At 38.9% G+C, this 12393-nt stretch overlaps 2 protein-coding genes across 8 annotated transcripts in view; one reads left to right on the top strand and one right to left on the bottom strand.

Annotated features, from left to right (window-relative positions):
- The window catches only part of nalcn (sodium leak channel, non-selective), a 79807-nt gene extending 72031 nt beyond the window's left edge, over window positions 1–7776 (bottom strand). Inside the window, exons 1-4 of one of the 6 annotated variants that reach the window (XM_022203235.2) lie at window positions 7643–7776; window positions 3047–3158; window positions 1897–2037; window positions 1460–1642 (exon numbers count right to left, since the gene is read on the bottom strand). In XM_022203235.2, coding sequence (XP_022058927.1) covers window positions 1460–1642; window positions 1897–2037; window positions 3047–3073 — 351 coding nt within the window. In that variant the 5' untranslated portion in view covers window positions 3074–3158; window positions 7643–7776. The other 5 variants (XM_022203238.2, XM_051959180.1, XM_051959181.1 and 2 more) reach the window with 5 other exon arrangements.
- Window positions 7777–9691: 1915 nt separating this feature from the next.
- Window positions 9692–12393, top strand: part of itgbl1 (integrin, beta-like 1) — a 46163-nt gene continuing 43461 nt past the window's right edge. Inside the window, exon 1 of one of the 2 annotated variants that reach the window (XR_007946283.1) lies at window positions 9692–10285. Coding sequence is in view for 1 of the 2 variants with exons in the window: in XM_022203241.2 (XP_022058933.1) it covers window positions 10194–10285 (92 nt within the window). In the remaining variant the exon portion in view is untranslated. The remainder of the gene's footprint in view (window positions 10286–12393) is intronic. The other variant, XM_022203241.2, reaches the window with a different exon arrangement.

Below are 12393 nucleotides of genomic sequence, written 5' to 3'. Positions count from 1 at the left end.
GTCAAACGCAACTTATCTTTACACAATCAACAAAATCACACCATTTATTGGCGCTAGAAACTGTGAAAACAGAAAGAATCATTGGATTTTTAACTCTTCATCAGTCATTCCACCAAACCTTGTTCTACAGGATGGGAAAAAAGTTTTCAGACACTCCATACGTTTGCATGTATATTGCATTAAGAATCACTCTTAGGTGCAGTTTCTTTTAGTAAGTCACAGTCATAACAAAGCAAACAACAACTAAACAAATCCTTAAAAAATCCATTCATAATTTAAAATTAATTGGTTCCATAAAAATAAGATTTTTTTGGTAGAATTTAGTTTTGTTAGTTTTTCTTGTAAGTGATAAGTCTGTCTAATGCAGCTTTTCGAAACACAAAAAGGTTTTTCCACAAATATTTCATGATAATATTTGACATTGTGTAAAATTTGAAGGGTGTCCGAAAACCTTTTTCCGCCACTGTATTGGAAAAACTATCCAATCCGGGCTTAAAATTGTGATATTTCAACAAAATCACCTTATTCTACTCAAAAAATCAGTCTCAAAAATGTACTAAAACGCCATTAATGACTTAGCTGTGACCAAGAGCCACATGATAAATATTCAAGCAGTGTTTACACAGAACAGATAGTAGACAAGCACGGAAAGCACTTAAAAATACATGAAAATAAAACGAAAATCATATTTAATTTGTTCTCTTTTTATGGTTTATGGCATTATAACTTTCTAAATTGTTATAAACTAAAGTTCTTTCTACTTCCAGCCATGGTTTGTGCTGTTTCCATGGGGATTAAATGTCTACAATTATGACAGCATCCATACCTTCCAAAACTCAGATATTTAAATATCCGCATATATCTTATACGTATCAGATTTTTCTCTTCAATTTATTGTCAATTATCAGCTCAATCAAATGAAGTAAGTATTATATGGCCTATCTATAGGTGGACACAATCTGAGTATTCTAAATAACTATAGTAACAACAGGTTGTCAGTCAGGTCTGTCAATGCAGCAACAGTTTGCCCTTATTTTTATTTTTGGACTGGCAATTAAACTTTGGTGGTGTCCAGTGAATTTATTTAGAAAACTAGCGCTATATCCACAACGGAGCCAGATCTCATCATGGCACTGAAAGTGAGGCAAATCACTGCTACACCCCATAATGTTTTCATAAAATTAAGTCCACTTTCATTGTAAATGTTTAAGAAATAAACTGCTAATGAACAAATACATTTAAATGAAGAGCCAATTTAAAACAACAACCATACATATAATTAATTGACAAGCTGTAGTTTCATATGGTAGAAATCTGCTGCTGAAAAGTGCAAAATTTTAGTGTGAAAAGTTGGGAAGAAAAAGTGTAACAATTAACAATGATGTGTGGCTTTGTTTTGCGGTTGCTTCAACTTGTGATGTTTCCGTCTAAAATTCCTGCAGCCTCTGCCAGCAGTTACCTTGATGATTCCTCTGATGTGCATCTTGGCGATCATCTCGGCGGTGTAAAGGAACATGAGGAGTGTGTCCAGCGTGAAGGTGACATACTGCAGAGGAGGGTAATGCTCAAACGTCTTGGGCGTGTTCATGCACACAGAGATGACGCTGATGATGGCACAGGCTCTCAGGAGGGAGTGCACCCACTGCAAAGGACAAAAGAAGACAGAATAGTCTAAAAATGTGCTAAATAGTCCAAATTTTTCACACTCTATTGATCCTGGAAGTATGTATATCCCAGGAAGCCGGGGTCGGAGCAGAGTGAGCCACACTAAGACTTCCCTGAAGCAGCTTGGCGGTGCTGGAGCTTGAACCTCTGACCTTCCCACTCAAGTAGCCCGAAGCCTCAACCGCTAACCACCACATTAGTCGGCCCAGACACACATGCTAGTACACTCACTGGTTTGTTTATCCAGAAGATGTCAGCGCTGTCTGCGAGCGTCTCATCAGGCCCAAAGTCGGTCATGGGCTGGGCCTCGACCCGGGAGCTCTGTTTCCTCTTCAGCATGCTGGGGCTCGCCGTGCTATACAGAGAGTGGATCTGACAGAGAGAGGGAAGGCGAACCACACAGTGACCAAAGCTAAAAGAGGAACAGGGGAACACTCTGGCTGCATCCAAGTCTGGGCAGTGGCAGTACAACTTTTGTTAACTCCAATCATGGTGGTTTATGATCTGTATAAATTAATTTAATGATGTAATGCATACTTAATGCAGCTCAGAGGCACGGCACTTGGCTTGCCATAAATGGCCACATTAACAGCAACTGACTTCAAATATATTACTGCACTTATTAAAGAACTGAATAAATGCACAGAGCTTAGCTTAACCAATATGTAAATCTACCGTTCTAGTATTTTAAAAGCTGTGTATCAATAGTGGCTTCTGGATTTAATTAAAAGTAGAATCGAGCTGATGTGTATTCCATGAGGTAAACTTCCCTGACTTGAATTGCCAGAGCAGAGGTGTATGCTAGAAAATTAAATGTGCCGCACTGTTGAATGGCCACCGTGATACACAACGTAGCACACATGGAACATAGAACGAGCGTATTCACACTGGAACAGCTCCAGTAACTTACCATTTCAAAAGATCATACATGATCTTCGTCATATCCAACAACGGGATCCAGTAGAAATATGCTGTTTTACCTGTGCGTGTTCGATGCTCGTGTTTGTGTGTGTGTGTGTGTGAATGTGAGCACGCAGGAAAAAGAAAACTGTACAGGCCGTTTCAACATAAGAACACAAGAAGAAATGACACTCTGAATGGAGACAAAGCGCACATACCAAAGGGAAAAGTAAAGCTGAAATTGCTCCAGCACTGCACATAACATGCGATCAGGCATACCCTGTAAATAACACACAACAGTTAGTCAACATCATGGCTTATATGGTGTACAGTACACTACCCACATCTACAGTACGCTCATAGAGACAGGAATGCCCACCACGTCTGACATCAAGGCATATATGCGACACACTCCGTGAGTGAGTGACTGAGGTGTTGTGGAGGAAGGTGATGGGGGTGGAAGAGGGACCAGCGGACTCACTGTGAGGCTCCTCATTGGTGCGTTCATCCCCAGGTCACAGAGGGGTGGAGAAACCAACCAGAGAAAGAGACTAGAGGTGCAAAAAGGAGAATGTCCTAAAGGCCTGGAGGTCCTGCGGCAGCAATCAGTGAATGGTAGCAGTCACAAGAGCATTAAAGAGGGGTGAGAAAACATATTCACATGTGTGTGTAGGCGCAACTTCAGCACAGATCTATGCAATCAACTCAGTTCACCACAGGAAAAACACATTTTCTTTCTTACCTGCAGCAACTCTGATAAAATATTCAGACCTGTCATCTCTAATACCACAGTGACATGTTCACAGCACATTTGAAAATGTCCTTTTCCAGAAACAACAGCTCTTTAATTCCACAAAAACACAGCTAAAGCCTCTTTTTTACTTTGGTAGAATGCATTTGTGTCTGTTAAAATTTGGATGAGGCAATTTATCAAGATTAATGTAATTGGAGGCATAAGTATAGCACAGGAAAGATGAGACTGAGCAATAGATGCGATTAGCAAATGTCTCTGCAAATGTCCTGAAGCCCATATGAAATGTGTCACATCACAAGCACATGGACACGGATGTTTCAATGTTTATATTCCTATCAAAGACATGTGCAAGTTAAATTCATTAAAACTAAAAAAAACAAGCTACAATGAATGATCATGCAAATAAACGGACTAATTGACGAAAATTTGACCCTCCATTGCCTTGAACTGACTAAAATTCAACAGTAAGAAGTTTTCCTTTAAAGTTTGAAAGGTACAAACACTTTACACACCTTATAAATTAAAAAAAAAATCCAACAGACAGAACAATATATCTGTATCAACACTGCTCCTACCGAGAAAAGAAACTGTCCATCCCATAAACCCCATGTAGTTAGAAGCAATTTCCCACTGTAATTGCTACACTTAACATATGCAGATGGAGATGTGAGGAAGAGTGAAAACAAAATTACAGTGTCTAAGTGCTATTATGTGGGAGTATAGGTGGCAAAGACTGCAATTACTTTCCCATTTGGAGAAAGGACATGTTCCTCACGGGCAGGATGCGATCTCTGGGCAGATTAATTGTAACTGTGAGTATTTGCTCGAGTATGCAAACTTTCTTTGTTCAAGTTTTATTCCTGAGTGCACTGTGGCGGTATCTTTTTTCATTACAGACAAGAAAAAGTTTGCTAGATGTGGGCAGGCAGAGCATTCGCAAAGTTACTGAGTTCTTTACCATAACTGAGAGAGGAGTTTTGGTCTCAAATATTATTCAAATAAATTTAATTATAAATAATTTATTTTTCTTAAGAAATTTCAGGTTGTTCATGGTGTTTTGTAAAAGATAATTCCTTCAATGTGAACATTTTCAGAATGTACCTTTTTGCACTAAAACAAAGGAAACATTTGGAGTTGTTGTTGTTTTTTATGGGTTACTGATTTTTCTTAGAGACCATCACAGTGCAGACTGAAACACACTTTAAATAACAGAAATACTGCTCAGTGTCTGCTTAATGTAGAAGCTGGGAAGTCACCACTATTTTTCACTCCGTCCTTCCATTTATATGCCTCTACAAAAAGTTATTAGGTCAATATATAATTGTGGGACTTTTTGTGTCATAGTTGACATTTTTGCTGTTTTCAGGCCTAAAATCAACATGGCCGCCTGTAACCAAACACCACATGACATTTTTACAGAAACATTCTTCTAAATATTATTTATACAATTGAGTAAAATTGAAATTGAAATGTATTTAGAAAGATATTGCAGTAAACCTGTTGACTCACACACTACTTTATATTAAATACCTCAGAAAGCCTTGGAGTTTGATATATGGAAGATCTATCCCATGGACTTCAAATGTCCCCCAGTTATAGATTGACCAAGATATCTTTGGCCACAGAGCTAAACATTTCTGAACTCACCAACCTGCCCAGGGTTTATTGCTCTGTGTTTTAATTGCTCATCTTTTCTCTCTCTTGCTGTCCTTCCTGAGCCTGACTCTGCTGGAGATCATTTCCTGCGAAAAGGAAGTTTTTCCTTTCTACTCTCATTAAGTGCTCGCCAGAGGAAACCATTGGGTTTCTTTTCATCACCTTGTAAGGTCTTCATCTTAACATTTCAACTGGACAGGTAAATTTATAATGTTAATCTTATATCTCAATTGGAAAGCATTTTAGGTTCAACTCCAGTTATTTTAATCATGTATTATAAAGAATGATGACTTGACTGCGAAATATATACACACAATTTTGTGTTTAGGGTGAACTTTGTCTGCCATTCAGTGCTGGGCTGGTAGTGTGGGTTTACTTACAATAAAATGGATGAAAGCAGGTGAGTGTGAACAGTAAAATAAAATAAGGTGGTCAGTTTTAAAAGCCAAACAAAGAGTTGAAAGGCACTCAAAGGGATGACACTGCAGAATCAGATGGTAAATGTGTAGTCGCTCCTTCCACGTTACACAATCATTTCACCATTTGCTGATATGAAAATACTGATTAGAGGCACTTTAAAGCAAAACAAATTTGAAAAGTCTAACTCTAAGTTATCATACATATACCTGGAGACACAGACAGGTGACAAATTAAAGGAAAAAAACAACAGGAACTGTTCAAAGTTGATTCTACACATGTCCAGCACTCTACTGGATGGATGGAACACCATTCTTCCAAGAGATATTTTCTCATTTGGTGTTTTGATGATGGTGGCGGACAGCAATGTGCAACATGTTGGTCTAAAATCTCCCGTAGGTGTTTAGTTGGGTTGTTGATCTGGAGACTGTGAACCCATAGCATACGATCTGGGCAATTTTCAAACTCATCATTCAGTGACCCCTTGTGCCCAATGGATGGGGGTACTGTCATGCTGGAATGGACTACCTCCCTCAGAATAGAAGTGTTTAATCATAGGATGAAGGTGATCACTCAGGGCAAGTTTGTGTTGATTTGAGCCACCAGATCCCCTCACTGTAGGGGTCAAGGTTCAGGTTTTTCCTGTAATTTGTCACCCATTTGTATGTTGAAATTGAACTCATGCACTGTTTGTTGGTAAACTCACAGCAGACTATGTAACATATAATGAAAAGACATGAATATCTTTCAATTTTTAGTGTGATAATGCTGGTTCATCTGCATCTTAGAATACTATTTTCACCGCTGCATGTTGACACTAGGGTCAATATATAATTGCGGGACTTTTGTAACATAGTTGACAGATATCATAGTTGACATTTTTGCTGTTTTCACGACTAAAATCAACAAGACCGCCTACAATCAAACACCACATGGCATTTTTAGACAAAGATTCTTCTAAAATATTATATACATAATAGAGTCAAATTGAAATTGACAGCTATTCACAAATATATTGTAGTAAACCTGTTGACACTTTACTCACACACTACTTTATATTAAATAAGTCAGAAAGCCTTGGAGTCTGGCCACTCTTTTCTTCAGGAGGAAATGACATCATGTGGAGCAGGTCATGTGATCTGGAATTAACACACTTCCTGGAGAGGTGTTTTTGGAACGGGGAACTTGAAAGTTGAAAGTGACACAATTCGTTACTTTCCATATAAAATTTGATATATTGCCAAAAAACAAACATCTGTTATGACTACCTCAACTTAAAACTATTTCTGAATCAGCTAATTTTATTATTGTTTAGCTCATTAGAAGGTGGTTGTTATTAAATCCGGACAGTTATGTAGTTCACATTTTAGTGATATCCAGTCATTTTTTATTAATAAGTGATTGTTTCCATAATAAATAACTACGGAATTTGTAAAAACACATTTTTGTTTATTTTTAATAAAAATGTATGCAAGATATATCCCGTGGACTTCAAAAGTCTCTCAATTATATATTCATCCACTTGTCCTATTCTGTTTTCCAGATCACTAGATTATAATTCAGCTGTCAGTGCTGCCAGTAAATTGCAAAGAAATTAATTGTACAAATTTCTGTTTTTATAACTTTGACAAATGTCCAATACAGCTTGATAATTCTGTGGGACAACAACATCTGGATGAGCTATGACAGGCCATTTGGAGGTCCTACTGCTGACTGACTAGGGCCTGCAGGGCTTCCGTGGACAAACGTGAGAATCCAAAAGCCTTTTTGGTAAACTGCTTACCCTCCTTAACAACACACGACACGTTGCTGTGGCATATGAGGGATCCCACGTCGTGTAAAATGGCTGTCACATCCCTGGATGTCAAACAACGAACGCATATTATCCATACGAATGAATGAATGAATGAATGACACTGGGAGAGCCAAGGTTACTATGGAAACCAATGGGAGCTAGTCCTGCTGTGACTAGCTACAAAAACAAGGTAGAGGCGGTACGTTTACAAAATAAAGACAGCTACAGGTGCTAAACGGAGCTAGTACGAAACGTGACAACCTTGCCTTGCATCAAACCATTAAACACACGGTTGTATTTCGCCAGGGCCTAGTCGGGAGGATGAGATTTTCCTCCACTTCCTGGAGAGCCGACAAGCTAGCGGTGCGGCTACGGCGAGCCCGAAAACGCACAACAGCTGGACGTCCAGGTCCGTGCACGACGAGCACATGAAGAAAACAGACGGAATCACTTACGAGAGCAGGGGTTCCCTTATCTGCCGTGTCTAGCCCTGTCCATGACATCAGCTGATCAGCTGGGGTTTTTTTCCGGGTCTGTTGGTGATGCTCGTGTGGGATTTTTTTTTTTTTTTTTTTGCGGGAGCGCGCAGGTTTCCAATCACATCCACGGCACCAGCGCATGCAGCGGAGGCGCGCAGTCCTTTCCATGGTGACAGTCTAAGCTCCCTCATGTTGCTGCATCACAACAGTCTCCCAAATGTTTGTTTTGCTTCGATTGTTCACACTTGAAATTGATCATTTTAGCAGAGGACTCCCTGAGTTATAATCTAGCAGTTCTATTTTTGTTCATTCATTCACTGATTCACTGATTCATTGATTCATTCATTCCTTCATTCAGTCATTTCTGCTCTTATTTAACTTTGACAGATCTAATTATGCATGTCTTTGACAGGTCAACTCAGATCAGAGTTGAAAAATGCAACCCTCACTTAATCCTGCTGCTTGCTGTGAGCTATGACTCATGGTACATAGAAAATACAAGGATCCATATAATGTTTAATACAGGGAGAAAATAATATTGGCATTTTATGGAAATTAGTTGTGGAAAAGTAATAGAGACATATGCTCAATGATGACTATTTAAAGCGGAATGTTGACAGTTAAAGCATTTTATTTGCCCTGACCAGTAAAACAAACCAGTTCTGTAGAACAACATTGATAGCCTCTGTGCAGTGATAAAAAGTCCAGTTTAGTCGTAGACATCGGGGTCAAGACACTATTTATAGTGAATGGTTTTATTGTGTGTGCTCATTGATGGACTCAATAACATGAGAAACATAAAATATTCTGCAATGGGAGGTGATTCATTCACATTTTAATTTCAATTTTCAACACGTTATCTCATAGCAGTTCAAATATTAAGGTGAAGACCTTACTCATTTTAAACAGAGTACTCTACAAATCCAAAATTCCGTTTGGATTCCCTTTGAGCATGTGCTTGGTGACAGTAGGAAGGGGGGAAAAACTCCCCTTTACCAGAAAGGACAATAAAAATAGATTTAATAAAAAACTCAGAGAGATGAAAACATTATATCTTAACACAGGGAGGTAAGTGCTTGCAAGGATGCAGCTCCTGTAAATGTTAGAAAGTATACAACAACAGCATGGATACCACAATATAACTTAATTTTCAAGTAATTAATTGAAATTGGATCACCTTAAAGTAATCCTTAAAGTAATCGCCCCCTTCTAATATGAACCGCACAATATTAGTTGTTATGTAAAAATAAAAAAACTATCACCTAGATCTGTTATAGTAAAAATGCAGGCATGTGTGTTGAAACCTGATGCCAAAAAAATGTCAGTACATCTTTCAATACTATAATTTAAATCTTTTATTTTTAAATACTCTCTATGTCCATCTTTATTTTTAATTTATTTTTGAAATTATTTCCGCTGCTGTTTGCTTGAGGGATTGTTATTCCCATAACTCAAAGGTATTCTATTGATTTAAAGTCAGCTGACATACTTGGTCCGGTCACAGTTTTTCTTCTTCAGAAACGCTTGTGTGATTTTGGCAGTGTGTTTTGGATCATTATCATACTGGAATATTCCTCTTTTGCTGACCTCTGGAGACTGTCAGTGTTTTGGTATAACCGCAGTCATTTATTTTGTCATCTGTGAATGTCATCTCCTGAACAACTTTTGCATTAATGCAGCTCATTTCCGCCTCTGTGCTTCACTCTTGGGTCCATCCAGTCACTGTCGTAGTCCTGGCTAATATCACACCAAACATGCTAGACCCCTTCTGAATTGGATAAAAGTATCTTGGTCACATGCGACTAGAAAATGTGCTTCCAATGTTCTTAATGCGCTTTAAGTAAAATTTAATCTTGCAATTGTTTTTGTTGAATAGCAAGCAATGGTATTTTTCTCATAGTAGGAAAAGCAAGTGTGACTAATAACAACATTGTTTTATTGTGTCCATATGTTCCAGTAGACCCTATCTGTGTGACAATGACCAGGACCCTGAACCCAGAGCATCTCAGTGGGATTCAGCCATTCTTAATTTCATTATTCACATCTGTACTTTTCCCTTTTGTCATGTCGAAACGTCTTTCAGGAATAATGGGTGGGTATTAACTGTGCATCTCACTTATCATTAACAACATCCAAAGAAAAGCTAGAAAGAAAAGGGCCGAAACATAGAACGATCATCTGGAATAGGAAGGGGAAAAAAGTGAAACTAAAATTTAGAAAAACAGTCTGCTTCTAATTACATCTCAAACTGGTGACTTAACTTTTGGTTTTTGGCAGGTTTCCCCATTCCAGCTCCTGCCCAGGACTGTGTCTGAGAGTCAGGACTAATCAAAGGCACTTGTATGGAGAGGACTGTTGGCCTCTGAAGGGATCGAGCCAGTTCAGGCCAGCCTGCTGCTCTTTCTCTCCTTCTCTCCTTTTCTTTCCCCCTCTCACTCTCTCGTCCCGTCCTGTCTGTTTAAGGAGAGCAAGATTTTGGGGAAATTCCTTCAAGCTACTTTACTTCAGGTTTCTGTGGGATTTAAACATGCACACTGAGATTTTGGTACAGTCCATGTTAGTGCCGTTGTTTCTGATCCTGCTCTCTGCCGTTGAGGACACTTTGTTACAGTCGGTGAGGTGAGTTTCCACACAGCTTTGTTTTTTCTTGTTTATTTTGGGGTAGTCTGGAGAGCAAGAAGGAAGAGGGAGGCGCAGAGTTTTGCTGACAAAGACAACATTTGGAGGGTACGACGTGGGAAAGTTTAGGAAAGTCTATGCATTTAGTTTGCACTAATAGTTTCCTGTGCTTTTTTCTTATGCTGCTTTACTTGCAAACTGTCAGAATGCTGCACGAGAAACCAGAGAGGAAATGTCGGCTTCTCTGGTTTTATTATTTAACATCGCAGTGAAACTTTCTCTTTGCTTTTTCTTCTCATCTCAGCTGACATGTTGCACTGGAACAATGTTATGACAACTTTCGTGGTCATAAGTTTAGTGCAAAAAGAAGCATTAGTGACATCTTGATTAGAGCAAGAGTTTTGTATTTCATGATATTCTACAACAGCTATAATGTGCAGCTGCAGAGAAGATTAGAATAAGTAGGAAATCCCCAAAAAGTTTACACAGTTATTAATCTTTTGTACCGTAGATTGCTTGTTTTTTCCCTTTTTATTATAAAATCAGAAATTTTGACCTTAAGCCACCTTCATTTCTTTTGAAAATTTCACGCTTATTTGGAATCAAGTATAACAACTGAATGAGCATCATGAATGCAGTCGTTGAATTTGGCTTCTTTTTTATACCATGCCCCTTTTACAGTTAGCAGAACTGTACATTTTGCCGTATGGTTTAAAGTTAACTCAGCTGCAGTGGGCGTGTTTACTCCGAGCAGGTGCACCGTGCCCGTGTAGTGATTATACTGCATATGTCTTACTGTACCATGCATACTGTATTTATTGAACACAGAAGACAAACCCACACATGCTTTGCAGCAAGCAACAGCTCCTGGAAATCCTGAAGAATATAGTTTCCTGTGTTTTTCTTACGCTCATCCAAATAATCCCTGCCTTGTTTGTTTGCCAGTTATGTCTTCATACTGACCTAGAGGTGCGAAAAATCCAAGGTGTGAAACACTGAGTAATGAAGGTATGCTATGTAACCTCAGCTCTGTGAGTATGGATAAGGAGTGCTGTGAAATATTCATGTAATGTTTCGCTCGCACAAACTAAGGCAACACTACATTAGCTTTATTCTTTTTAACCAACATGCTTTCTCATAAATGAACTTTATATTCAGGCCTGCCTAGCATAGAGCCGGATCACACACAGGGTAGGCACAAACTAGAATAGTTTTGTTCTTTTTCAACTGATTAGCAGAAAAAAATACTGTGTTGCGCTGTCCTGGAAGTAAAGGGATGTCTGTTGTTTGTATGTAGTGACTCAGCTAAGTGTGTCATTGTTTTTATCCCCTATATGTGGAGTAAGTAGGCATCTCAGTTTGACCAATAGTGAGCACAAACTGCTTATTTACATTACCAGCACCACAGACAAAGATGTCTTAATGGACAGCAGTTTGAAGAAATGTTGTCAGTGGGTTCTAATGCTTTTGACAGAGCTCTGGGACCTTCACTTATGTCCTGACAGGTGGATTATGTTGCTGACCTTCAGCAAATAGCATCTTGAGACTAGATATTCAAGTGCTGAAACACAATCGGCAGGAAATTAAGCAAAAAGCAAATGAAGATCTGGTTCAGTCTCATCTTTACTTTAACTGGCGAATTAGTTTGAAACATGAGGATGAAAGTGATCCGATCCAATGTCTTTCTTCAGTCGTGCATGTGGAACATAACCATTTAAATTCAGCTGAAAATGGGACCAAAAATGTGAATTTGTTCTCTGCGTTGGAATTTCATCGGCTTCTAGCGGTCGGCATAAGGCAGCAGCTGTTAAACAAAGCCACAGGAGATTCCAGGTTTCTAATGGAGAATAATAGACTGCCACGCTCTCTGCATCCAGGTTGAGAGAATAAGTGAGATAGAGAAGCCCGGAATATAAATGTTCTCCCCATTGCTGCCTTATTTGCCATCTTCTGGATTGCATTAGCCATCATGCCAAATTTCCATGTTGCTAACGCTAAATCAAAGGAGTTATTCCAAACACCAAAGAACACTGATCGCAGGAATCCAGCAAAACAGATGTAACAATGCTGATGAGGATCAGCTCAGACCAAAGCAGAGTAAGATAGCC

The sequence above is a fragment of the Acanthochromis polyacanthus genome, chromosome 14 (genome assembly GCF_021347895.1).
Source record: "Acanthochromis polyacanthus isolate Apoly-LR-REF ecotype Palm Island chromosome 14, KAUST_Apoly_ChrSc, whole genome shotgun sequence".
Lineage (NCBI taxonomy): Eukaryota > Metazoa > Chordata > Actinopteri > Pomacentridae > Acanthochromis > Acanthochromis polyacanthus.
The sequence above is the reverse complement of the archived record's forward strand: the minus strand, read 5'-3'. Positions and strand labels throughout refer to the sequence as shown.